The sequence below is a fragment of the Thalassophryne amazonica genome, chromosome 1 (genome assembly GCF_902500255.1).
Source record: "Thalassophryne amazonica chromosome 1, fThaAma1.1, whole genome shotgun sequence".
Taxonomy (NCBI): domain Eukaryota; kingdom Metazoa; phylum Chordata; class Actinopteri; order Batrachoidiformes; family Batrachoididae; genus Thalassophryne; species Thalassophryne amazonica.
In genome coordinates this window covers 28,946,984-28,960,205 of record NC_047103.1, presented here as the reverse complement: position 1 = coordinate 28,960,205, position 13,222 = coordinate 28,946,984, and the positions used below count along the sequence as shown (strand labels likewise).

General features: G+C 44.4%; 1 protein-coding gene across 1 annotated transcript in view; it reads left to right on the top strand.

Moving 5' to 3' along the window:
* The window catches only part of LOC117507786 (cadherin-12-like), a 243,027-nt gene that overhangs the window by 214,793 nt on the left and 15,012 nt on the right, over positions 1–13,222 (top strand). The window contains exon 10 of the mRNA XM_034167590.1: positions 8,808–9,059. Within this exon, the coding sequence (XP_034023481.1) occupies positions 8,808–9,059 (252 nt within the window). The remainder of the gene's footprint in view (positions 1–8,807; positions 9,060–13,222) is intronic.

Sequence of the window (13,222 nt, the reverse complement as noted above, 5' to 3'; positions counted from 1 at the left end):
TTTGTGGGAAAGTTTGCTGTTCAAAACTTAAAGAGCGACACATCTCAATACTAAAAATAACTTAAATGGTCCGACTGTGTCTTACGATAAGGACATAAATGACATTGCACTGTGTGGTTCCTGAGCACTTTGAAGTCTAACCAGAAAGATGGGTAATGAAAGTGGAACACGGCAGGATGAGGCCAGAGAAGCGAATGCATTCACCATCCTTTACAACCCCGGCTGGAACCTCTGATCCGGTTTTACCTTTTGAACACACTGTCTTGCAGTTTCCTGACTGCCAGGGGCCCTAAAAGCGCACTCTCTAGATACACAGAGAGATCTGATAGGCAGAGACATTAAAATACAAACACCACCGGCACTACACGCACGCTCGCAGAGAGAGAACGCGGGAGACAGAGCATAAACAAATTCATGCTTGTGCACAACATGCAAGGTGTGCTAAAAAGCCTGACCTCGTGTCAAGAACAAAATGGCCAAGCTTTGTCAGTGGAACAAACCAGGCTTGACAGGGGTCAGATAGTCAGAATGTAGCAGACAGAACTGGACAGGTCCAACCTGACATGTTCCCGCTGCCTCCTATATTTTCTTGGCCGCTATTCCAGTCGCCCTCCTCACACCTCCAGCTGTTTTCCTCCATTGTTGCCTTTCCGATTTTTATATCTCCTGTCTGTTGCTGTTAATCTGCTGTTTCCCCGCAGTGATGCTGCCCGCACGCAGATAATAACAGCTCCCATGAGCTGCATTGCTGCATGTAGATGGAAGACCTTTGAGCAATGTGGCCGTGAAGGCTTTGATAAGAAAAGTGTCAGTTTCATATCACAGTTAATACTAAACCAAAAGAGTTATTAGATGTTGAAAAGTTGTATGTTTCTCTCAGACATGTGCCGCCGTTGCTCTGAAGAGTGTTTGATTGATGGTCGGTGATACTGAGTAAAATGTTCTTAGCAGGGTAGGGTAGGATTACTTTGAAATGTAATCCAAAAGTAATCAGATTAAAAGTAATCCAAATGTATGTACATGCATACATGTAATCCACATGTGTAGAGAAGCTTGAATCTTCGACTGGACTGGGTTGCTTGACGCGAGGACATTTCGCTTCAAATCGCAGAAGCTTCCTCAGCTAAAATTCTTGCTCTGGTGGTCTGACTTCTGTCTTGACTCTTGTCGAGAAGAATGATCTGAAGTCACAAAAGCTGGAGTTTTAAACCTAACCAGACCCCTCCTACCGAGAGGCAGACTGCTAAGGCTAGCTAAGGCTAGCTTTGAAGCGAAACGTCCTCGCGTCAAGCAACCCAGTCCAGTCGAAGATTCAAGCTTCTCTACTATGGAAACCACCTGGACAACTGAGAGCCTACACAGTAATCCACATGTATTCTTTCAAAGTAATCCTACCCAACCTTGTTTCTTAGTAATAATTTGCCCAGAAAATGATTCAAATCTGCATCAAAGCAAGGGAGGAAAAAAAAGAAGGGAAAAAAAACTTAAGTAGTTGTGAAGATTTGTCATACAAATGATCAAGATTGTTATAATCTTGTACTTCTGCACACGGAAATAAAGAATGTGCACAAGTTTGGTAAAATCACTCCATTTATATAACACATTTCCATCTGAATCAGAAGCTCAAAGCGCATTAAAGTGATGCCACTCTTTTGACTCCTGGCTTCCTCCAAATATGATGCCTGGCATTCACACCAAATAGTTCAATCATTGTCTCATCAGACCAGAGAATTTTGTTTGTAATGGTTTTAGAGTCCTTCAGGTGCTGTTTGTCAAACTCGGCAGGCGGCCATGTGCCATTTACAAAGTAGTGGCTTCCATCTGGCCACTCTGCCATACAGGCCTGATTGGTGGATTGCTGAAGAAATGGTTGTTCTCCTCTCTCCACAGAGGAATGCTGGAGCTCTGACAGTGTGACCACTGGGTTCTTGGTCACCTCCCTAACTATTGATTGATGTGATTGACGGACTTCCAGTTCTGGTGTGAGACATGGCTTCAAGAAAGATCGCAGCACAATATTCTTTCTATTTTTGCATAAAAGTTTGATAACAGTTCGGCCAGGTCATTGCCTTTCGGCTAGGTTTTGATTTGTTGCTGGACGGATCAACTGAAAAGGGCTCTACCCCCGTGGATTCGGATTACGCTGCGGCGCTGCCGGTTTGTACGCAACATCACCACTTTCGGGGTAATGCTGATGCCTGTTAGCCCAAACATTGTGGACAGAAAGTACAAATAAACTGGACATAAAGGCAGAAGTGAGACCATGCCAGCTGTTAAAGATATGGAGGAAATCAAACGATCGTTGAACTTTATGTCTGGCGCGTTAGCACATCTAACAACACAACAACAGAGTCTGCTCAAACTTCTGGATGAAGAAGCAGCACTGAAAGCTATGATCAGAGAAAGGGACCAACGGATACATACGCTGGAACAATGTGTTGATGAATTGGAGCAGTATACGAGGAGAGACAACCTCGTGATCTCTGGGCTCGAAATGAGATGCTGCTCATACGCTAGGGCGGCAGCTAACGCAGAGACAGAAGATGCTCCGAGGGAAGAACTGCAGTACAGTAAACGTATAAACATCTGCAAGGACCTGTTAGCCATACATTGCCACAAAAAACTGAGAAATCAAGGCCTGCTTTTGTCATTCGTTTTATTAGCAGGAAACAGAGGAGCAATGTTCTAATGCAAGCAAGAACTCTGAAAGGAACAAATGTGTGTATAAACGAACACCTTACCAAGAAAAAAGGAGTTCTCACAAGGGAGGCAACGCTGCTACGAAAGCAGAAGAAAATCATTGGGACTTGGACACGGAACGGGAATGTGTACATCAAGGATCTGGACAAATCTATTAAGCTGATAAATGACATAAAAGAACTCGAGAGGTTTAAATCTGGTCAATAAATGCCTGGAGTGAGGAAATGACTGCTTCTGGAATGGACTGGGACAACTGACTAGCGAATAACAGGTTGGAAAGTCACTCCTATGGAAACATACATGAATAATACATATATAGATACAGATGATGACAAAATTTACGATTTAGAGAAATATGATGAATCCATTTTGCTATGTAAGGTCAAAAATGAGTGTGAATACTATACAGCTCAAAAATATAATGCTGAAATGGGTAAAAATGAGGACAAAGCACTGTCCATCATTCATTTCAATAGTCGAAGTTTAAAACGCAATTTAGCAAAAATAACTGAGTATCTGAATCAGTTAAAAAGAAATTTTGAAGTTACTGCAGTTACAGAAACTTGGTTGAAACATAATGATATTAATACTGTTCAGATAGAAGGGTACAATATGTTTTATTTAAATAGAATAAACAAAAAAGGAGGAGGCGTTGCCCTCTACATAGATAAAAATATGAAATGCAAAGTTATCGAAGAGAAAACATTGACAGTGAATTGTTTGATGGAAATTCTTACTGTAGAAATTTGTAATGAAAGGGATAAGAATATTATAGTAAGTTGTGTTTATAGAACGCCTGGATCTTGTGTGAATATATTTACAGATAAGATACTAGAGATGTTTGACCAAATCAACAACAAATCAATGTTTCTATGTGGGGACTTCAACATAGATTTGAGAAACTCAACTGCATCTAATGAATTTTCAAATAATATGAAAAGTGTTGGTTTAAATCCCTTGATAAACAAGCCAACTAGGATCACCACACATAGTGTAACAAATATTGATAATATATTTACAAATACATTAAGAATTTAAAATGCAGTATTTTAATGATAGATGTGAGTGATCATCTTCCAGTATTTGCAATTTTTAAAAATACTTTTTGCACTACTGCCCAGGATGAAGGTATAATATTTGTAAGAGATAGACCAACCAAGGCAGTGGAAGTGTTTAGAGAAGCTCTTAGAATTCAGAATTGGGATTTGGTGTATACTGACAATGTTGATACATCTTGTCAGCCTCTATGACAAACACTGTCAAAAAGTAAAAACAAGTGCTCAAGCAACGGAAAAAAGTATCAATAATCCATGGATGACAAATGGGCTGAAAAATGCCTGCAAGAAAAAAAAAACTTCCTTTATAGAATGTTTCTTAAACTAAGAACAAAAGATGCTGAAACTAGGTATAAAACATGTAAAAACAAACTATTAGGAATTATAAGAAGACAAAAGAGGGATTATTACAGCAAATTGTTAGATCAAAATAAAGAAAGCACAAAAGCTACTTGGGGTGTAATAAACACAGTCTTGCAAAAAGGCAAGACAACACCGAATATTCCAAATCATTTTATTAAAGATAAAGTTGAAATTAGTAGCAAATTAGAAATAGCAAATTAATTCAATAATTATTTTAAAAACATTGGCCCTACCTTGCCCCAACAAATTCCAAATGATAACATTGATCTAGAAACTATAAAAGACAATGTCAACAGTATTTTTCTTGAAAAAATAGAAATGAATGAAATATTAAACATTGTCCAGCAATGTGCAAATAAAAAATCTAATGACTATACAGATATGAACCTTTCACATATATATGCAATTCATCATTTAGTAAAGGGGTATTTCCACACTGCATGAAAATAGCTAAAATAATTCCGCTTTATAAAAAAAGGAAATAAACATGAGATAAGACTGGACTCGCTTGATTATGTATCAACTAGCGTGGACCTTGATGGGAAAATTGACTTTATCGCGATTCGTCAAGAAGGAACATAATCAAGCGAGTCGAGTCTTATCTTAAGTTAGGACAACAAAAGTTGTTTGTACTTACATTAGATGATGGCGACTGCTCTCCTTGTCCGTCCATGTCCGTCCAGCTCATATCAGAAGTCAAAATGAGTCAAATGGCTCTGATCTAAATAGACGGCTGTGTAATGAATGGAACCACACTGCCATCTAGTGGATATCCAGTGTGCGTGAGTGTGCATTTGCAAATCAGTAGGCATTTGTTTGTCGATCTGTGTCGATTTCGCGAAAAGAATGTCTCAAAATTACGTCACAGAGGAAAGCGATGAATGTGTGTAATTGGTGATCCACAAATGCTGAAACTCAATTCACAAATACAATTTCCAGTTTTACAAATGTATTTTTTTTTATAAATTAAGTTTTATATTTGCAAATACATTATTTGCAAAGACCAATTTACAAGTTACAAATATGAAATTTGCATTTGTGGATATCTGAACACATTTGCAAATCAATGATTATTTGTAGATCACCCTGTGTGCATTTACAAATATTGAGACAATTTTAACCCCATACTCCTCATGCTGTGAGATCCCGTTTGGGATGTGTATCTGTGTGTCGGTGTGTGGCAGAGTGTGCAGCCTGTGCACCTGGACTAAACCAATGTACAACTGTGCAGGGGTGGAAGGGCCCTCAGAGATCTTTCAGTATTATTGTTAGAGCAGAATTATGTTTCGCAACATTTATACATTCATCCATCCATCCATCCATCCATCCATTTTCTTCCACTTTATCCGGAGTCGCGTCCACACACACCTCCCCCAGCTCCTCTGGGGGAACCCCAAGGCATTCCCAAGCCAGCCAAGAGATGTAGTCCCTCCAGCATGTCCTGGGTCTTCCCCGGGGCCTCCTCCCAATGGGACGTGCCTGGAACATCTCTCCAGAGAGGCGTCCAGGGGGCATTCGGAAAAGATGCCCGAGCCACGTCAACTGACTCCTTTCGACGTGGAGGAGCAGCGGCTCGACTCCGAGCTCCTCCCAAGTGACCGAGCTCCTCACCCTATCTCTAAGGGAGCGCCCAACCACCCTGCGGAGGAAACTCATCTCGGCCGCTTGTACGCGCGATCTCGTTCTTTCGGTCATGAGCCAAATCTCATGAGTGAGGATCGGAACGTAGATCGATCGGTAAATCGAGAGCTTTGCCCCCCTACTCAGCTCTCTCTTCACCACGACGGTCCGATACAGCGACCGCATCACTGCAGATGCTGCACCAATCCGTCTATCGATCTCACGCTCCATCCGTCCCTCACTCGTGAACAAGACCCCGAGATACTTAAACTCCTCCACTTGAGGCAAGGACACTCCACCGACCTGAAGAGGGCAAAGCACCTTTTTCCGGTCGAGAACCATGGCCTCGGATTTGGAGGTGCTGATTTTCATCCCGGGCGCTTCACACTTGGCTGCAGACCGCCCCAGTGCACGCTGAAGGTCCTGATTTGACGAAGCCAACAGAACCACATCGTCCACAAACAGCAGAGACGAGATTCTGTGATTCCCAAACCAGACCCCTCTGCACCTAGAAATTCTGTCCATAAAAATAATGAACAGAACCGGTGACAAAGGGCAGCCCTGGCGGAGGCCAACGTGCACTGGAAACAGGTTTGACTTACTACCTGCAATGCGAACCAAGCTCCTGCTGCGGTCGTACAAGGACCGGATAGCCTATAGGAAAGGACCCCCGAGGGACACGGTTGAACGCCTTCTCCAGATCCACAAAACACATGTGGACTGGTTGGGCGAACTCCCATGAACCCTCGAGCAGCCGATGGAGCATGTTGAGCTGGTCCAGTGTTCCGCGACGAGGACGAAAACCACACTGCTCCTCCTGAATCCGAGGTTCGACCATTGGTTGAATTCTCCTCTCCAGTACTCTGGAATAGACCTTACCGGGGAGGCTGAGGAGTGTGATCCCCTTTAGATGGAACACACCCTCCGGTCCCCCTTCTTAAACAGAGGGACCACCACCCCGGTCTGCCAAATCCAGAGGCACTGTCCCCGATCGCCACGCGATGTTGCAGAGGCGTGTCAGCCAAGACAGTCCCACAACATCCAGAGACTTAAGGTACTCAGGACGGATTTCATCCACCCCAGGAGCCTTGCCACCGAGGAGTTTTCTAACCACCTCGGTGACTTCAGCCTGGGTAATGGATGAGTCCGCCTCTGAGTCCCCAGTCTCTGTTTCCTCTTCGGAAGACGTGACGATGGGATTGAGGAGATCCTCAATGTACTCCTTCCACCGCCCGACAACATCCCCAGTCAGGGTCAACAGCTCTCCACACGCACCGTAAACAGTGCTGGTGGAGAACTGCTTCCGCCTCCTGAGGCGTCGGGTGGTTTGCCAGAATCTCTTCGAGGCCGACCAATAGTCCTCCTCCATAGCCTCCCCGAACTCCTCCCAGACCCGAGTTTTTGCCTCTATGACCACACAGGCTGTGGCATGCTTGGCCTGCCGGTACATGTCAGCTGCCTCTGGGGTCCCACCTACCAACAAAGATAAGTAGGACTCCTTTGTCAGCTTGACGGCATCCCTTACGTCCGGTGTCCACCACTGGGTTCGGGGATTGACGCTGCGACAGGCACCAGAGAACTTGTGACCACAGCTACGAGCGGCCACATCGACAATGGACGTGGAGAACATGGTCCACTCGGACTCCATGTCTCCAATCTCTCCCGGGATCTGGGAGAATCTCTCCTGGAGGTGGGAGTTGAAGACCTTGTTGACAGAGGGTTCCACCAGTCGTTTCCAGCAGACCCTCATGATACGTTTGGGCCTGCCAGGTCTGACCGGCTACCTCCCCTCCCAGCGGATCCAACTCACCACCAGGTGGTGATCGGTCGACAGCTCTGCCCCTCTCTTCACTCGAGTGTCCGAGACCCCTGGCTGAAGGTCAGATGATACGACTACAAAGTCGATCATCGACCTCCGGCTCAGGGTGTCCTGGTGCCACGTGCACTTATGGACACCCTTGTGCTCGAACAAGGTGTTCGTGATGGACAAACTGTGACTAGCACAGAAGTCCAACAACTCGGGTTCAGATCGGGGAGGCCATGCTTCCTGATCACCCCCCTCCTGGTCTCACTGTCGCCGCCCACGTGGGCATTGAAATCCCCCAGGAGAACAATGGAGTCCCCAGTCAGAGCGCTATCTAGTACCCCTCCCAGGGACTCCAGGAAGGTCGAGTACGCTGCACTGCCACTCAACCCGTAGGCCGAGACAACGGTGAGAGACCTGTCCCCGACCCGAAGGGGTAGGGACGCGACCCTCTCGTTCACCGGAGTGAACTCCAACACATGGAGACTGAGTTGGGGAGCAATAAGCAATGTGACCCCAGCTCTCTTCCTCTCCCCGTGGGCAACACCAGAAAAATGAAGCGTCCAGCCCCTCTCCAGGAGTTGGGTATCAGAGCCCAAGCTGTGCGTGGAGATGAGCCCGACTATCTCTAGTCGGTATCGCTCAGCCTTCCGCACAACGTTGAGAGGTTGAGAGATTTATACATTCATTCTAATTATATTCTTTTACAACATTAATTGTATGGACATTAATAAAATGCAACACAAAAATGTATTTAATGCCAGTTTTTTGTGCCCCCCCCCCATGCTCTGGGCCCTGGGTACATAGTACCCTTTACCCCCCCCAGTCCGATGTCCCTGGTCTTGGCTGGGGAAATGACTGGCATCACACTGTTGTCCCATCCACATGGAGTTGTAGACTGTGATCTTCATGCTATGGAATGGTCATAAGCACTGTCTGAAAGGGTATAAATGCCTATGTGTTGTGGGTGTTTTATTTCTGTCTTGATATGGTGCGCTACCATTGTGTGAACTGTTACTGAAAACCTTGAAGCACTTTAAGAGGAGTTGCACATTTAAGACTCATGGAAACATGGATGAAGGGATGATTTCTTTCCTCCTCCCCTACATAAAATAAAACAAAAAAAAAAAACAAAAAAAAAAACATTTGTTTGCAGTGAGTCTAGTCTAGTGTATAGCCTAGTGTCGGACATCAGCTATAAATAAGCATTCTTTAACTGTTCATTAGTATGGTTTTGTGTCATCTTCTTCTTTCCCTTCTTCTAGATAATACAGCCGGAATAGTGACAAAGCGTAGTGGATTCAGACGGCGTTCCCAGGAGATCTACTTCCTACCTGTGGTGATTGAAGATAATGGCTACCCACCCAAAAGCAGCACAGGGACACTGACCATACGCGTGTGCGGTTGTGAATCCAATGGTTCCCTGCTGACATGTGGTGCTGAAGCCATCTTTCTGCCAGTGGGTCTCAGTACTGGAGCATTGATTGCCATCCTTCTGTGTATCATCATTCTCCTCGGTGAGACCTGATGCCTTACAGAAGTGTGTGTGTGTGTCTGTGTGTGTGTGTCACACATCTTTTAATGGATGCAGCAAATTATTTCAGTAATTAACTCAATAATTCCACTTTTTATTTAAACTTAAAAACCAACAAACCTCTTGTATTAACAGGATTCGCTGTTTTTTTCTTGGGGTGGCAGGCAACTGCTTGGCCTGCTGGGTGAACTTATAGCCATGGGGCTCAAATGGACTAAGCCCAAAGAAACAACATGGTTTCACATCTATGTAAACCCACCACCCACCAAGGAGAGAAGGAAGGATCAGTTGCACTGCTCAATGGGCAGTGGACAGGGGCATAGGCCCACATGGACTGATACTTGGTTATTGCCTTATAAAGGACATGTCGCAACTTTTTTTAACATCCCAGTTAGCAACACATCAACAAAGTACTCATGATTGTAAGTCCTTCTTCACACATGCCCTCATTATTATTGGTCTCTGATGTTTTTTATTCCTCTCCCTAAGCAAGTTAACACTTTTCCGGAAAAAGTCTTGCTCTGCAATTCTCAGCATTTCTCGGCGTTTGACGTACTTATTAGCAAAACAGAAATGTCTGATGACTGACAGACAGAGGGAAATTAATGCGGTTATGACTGATAACAATGCTTCAGAGCTTTTATTTGAAAGCGATGGCTCAGATTTATAGAGGAGATGACACACTTCACCCCGAAACTCTTAACGTTTTCAGAGTCTGTCGGATTTTGGAACCCAAAGTGTCGTGACGCTGCTATTTGTGTGGCAGGATGCTGGTTTACTGCCGCTGTGAACATGATGTGGACTTTCTCTACCACAGACACAGATGTATGTCTCATTGGAAAAAACTCAGAAGACGCTATTTTCAGGAGATAATGGACTCTCTAACTCTTTCAATGAAAGTAAAACTTTTTTAACTTTGAGAGAGTCTGTGTGTGTGTGTGTGTGTGTGTGTGTGTGTGCAGCAAGCCCAGTCTCACGTTTTTTTTTTTTTCATGCTCCCGTGACAAAATGAGTCAAATTTTCGTGACAGGATTTTCTTTTTAACTCACTATTACTAACCCTACTCCTACCACCAACCCTAACCTTAGCCATAGCCTAATCTTACTCTTTCCTCCCACCCTAACCATAACCACCCCGATCCCCACACTTCACTTTTAATTTCATACAGCCATCACAGAATGAATTCAAATGAATTTGTGCTGCCCTGACGAAAATGAGGCGCTTTTCATGACAATATCACAAACCAATAGATTAATGTATACGAGGTCTGTGAGAAACGTAACGGACCTTTTTATTTTTTTCAAAAACTATATGGATTTGATTCATATGTTTTTACGTCAGCCAAGCTTGAACCTTCGTGCGCATGCGTGAGTTTTTCCACACCTGTCGGTTGCGTCATTCGCCTGTGAGCACGCCTTGTGGGAGGAGTGGTCCAGCCCCCTCGGCGGATTTTCATTTTCAGGAAATGGCGAAATGAGACAAGCAGCTGGAAATCATTCTAAAAATTTATCTGACTTTCGGTGAAAATTTTACGGGCTTCACAGAGAATAAGGAGTGTTACTACAGCTTTAAGGACGCCCTACAATCACAATGGCGCACGGCGCGCCGCACTCCGAGCCGCCATCGAGAGGCAGAAAACACCACATCATTTCTAAACGGATGGCTGTGTGGAGCCAGGACCGTCGTGAGCAATTTCTCTGGTTATCACAAGAGCTGGACATCAGCCATTTTCCGGCAGATTTCACTTTTAACAAGAGATTTTGTCATGGAAAGCCGCGCGGAGGCTTCGCGCGTCAGGACCGATTCGCTGATGAAGCGAGACAAAGGAACACCTCTGTTTCGGAGTGCCAGGGGACAAGTTGGGACATGCCCAGCTCTCCACAATTTCTCTTATACTCACTGGGCTGGTAAGCATTGAAAGCCAAGATAGGCATTTGTTTTGTTTTGTTTTGTTTAACCAGGGTTATTTAACCGCATGGTTCTGTATTGTGTCCCCTTTTATGTATTATTAAAATCAACCCAGTGATATTCACTAATTATACAGCTGGTTTTTATTTTATTGTTCTCCACATCAGTCGCATGATGTAGTGCAGCTGCTTGCACTATGTTCCTGCTCGAAAAACAGTCGTGTGCACGAACCGTCGCACTGGGATTGTGCACGCCTGACCATTGGCTCAATGTTTGTGTGGTTCGCTCATACGAGCTGTTGCGCCGTGAGTCGCCCTGAGTTGTACTTATTTGCACTATGTGTGAAGTGGCCCTTACATTGGTTTGCAATTTAACCAAGGTCAGTGTTTTTAAAACCTGGTCCTTATGACCCAAAGCACTGCAGATTGTCCATTTGGCCTTCAGCTAATCAGAGAAGATCACCTCAGTCAGGTGTGTTCAGCTAATCAACAGATGACTGAGATGTTCTACTATTATTATCTGGGACAAATGGAAAATCTGTAGTACTTTGGTTCCAGAGGACCTGAATTGGGAAACACTGCACTACACTGCAGAACCATGTTGGATCCTGCATGACAGCCACCCAGGTAGACAACTGGTCCATGTACACCTCACAATAGCAGCCATCTATCTTCTAGCCAGGTGAAGAATGGGCAACTCCTTGGCCTTATCTAAATGCTGGGGTCCTTAACACCAAGGCACCTTTGTGCTGGATCACATCAAGATGAACACAAGTGAAAGTCCTCATCTTACTATTCTGAAGTAGCTTTGTTTGACACAGAGACATTCTAGCAGTTTCCAAGGATCCTCCAAAGGGACTTTCTACCACAGGTATCGAGTCTTCTCCTTTGGTCACTGGTTAGCATTTGTTTCTCAAACATACTGTAAGTCAGAAAGTACTATGATTCTAAAGACTTGGACATTTGCTGTCCCGCAAAGGTATCAGCACTGTCAAACAGCTCTGTTCAGCAACCTCATGACCTCTTCACAGGTATTTCTCACTCTGAATGGCCAAAAACCCAGAAGTATGAATGTCACTGCTAAGATAAGTGACGGTCCCTGGGAGTTCAATGCTTCACCACATAAAGGTACACTTTGAATGGTGGAGTCCAGGAAGTCTTTGAAAACCTGGAATATGACAAGGTTATAAAAAAGTGAGACTGGCCTTTCAATGTGTGGGCAATAGAATCAGCTCCACATTAAAAATAGAGCTGGGATCTCAGTACATTCTGAGCTGAATATCAAACTTTGTCTGGAATCCTTCCAGGAAAGTCTGCAGTTAATTATTGGGCTGTTATGAATTTTGTCATTCAGAGACTTGCAGGATTAGAGGGAGGGACACTGCTGCCCTGTGGCTGCTTCTAAGACTGCAGGTTTTGCATTTCCCACAAGGTCAGAGTTATAAAATTCTTCTTTAATGTTCTACACTTAATGTCAAAGCTCCTCTGCATATTGCAGGGGAAGCCACTGTATGTTTATGACATAAATTTCTGAATTATGAGTGTGGGATGGGTGGTTATTAAGAGTTTCTGTTTTACAGTGGAAATCAAGAGCAGCCACGACCTTTAAACTGAGCTGCATTTAATGAGCTCTGGCTCTACGCGTTATCTTTAATTATATTTCATTACCACGCTGCCCCTTTGCTATTGAGAAATATTTGGCCCAAGTGTCTTTGTTTAACGTGTTTATACCAACTCTGCATGGTACCGTGCCTGTTCACATCTGGGCAATGGACTACAGTGGTACTGTGAATCTTTTTAAGGCAGCTCCCGATGAAAAACCTGAAACACGGAGATCCAGAACTCCAGATTAATTTTTACATATTCTATACTTGCTTACCCCAAATACAAATCATGGGCGAAGGGGGTAGGGGGAGCTATCTCAACAGTCATAAAGTGTGAGGCGGGGGTCCACTCACACCTACGGTCAATTTTGAAGTTTCTAATTCCCGAACCTGCATGACTTTAGAAGTGGGAGGAACCCAGAGCACCAGGGGGGAACCAACACAAACATGGGGAGAACATACAAACTCCACACAGAAAAGCCACAGGTGGGAGACAACCGTGCTAACCACTAATCCACCATGCTGAGCCCCCTGCTAGAGGCCCTGGCTTATCTATTCCAAAATGCTCCCCCAAACCCCCCAAACACATTTCAAATGTAACAAGGTGCTGGCTCCACAGAAGGGCCCCCAAAGAT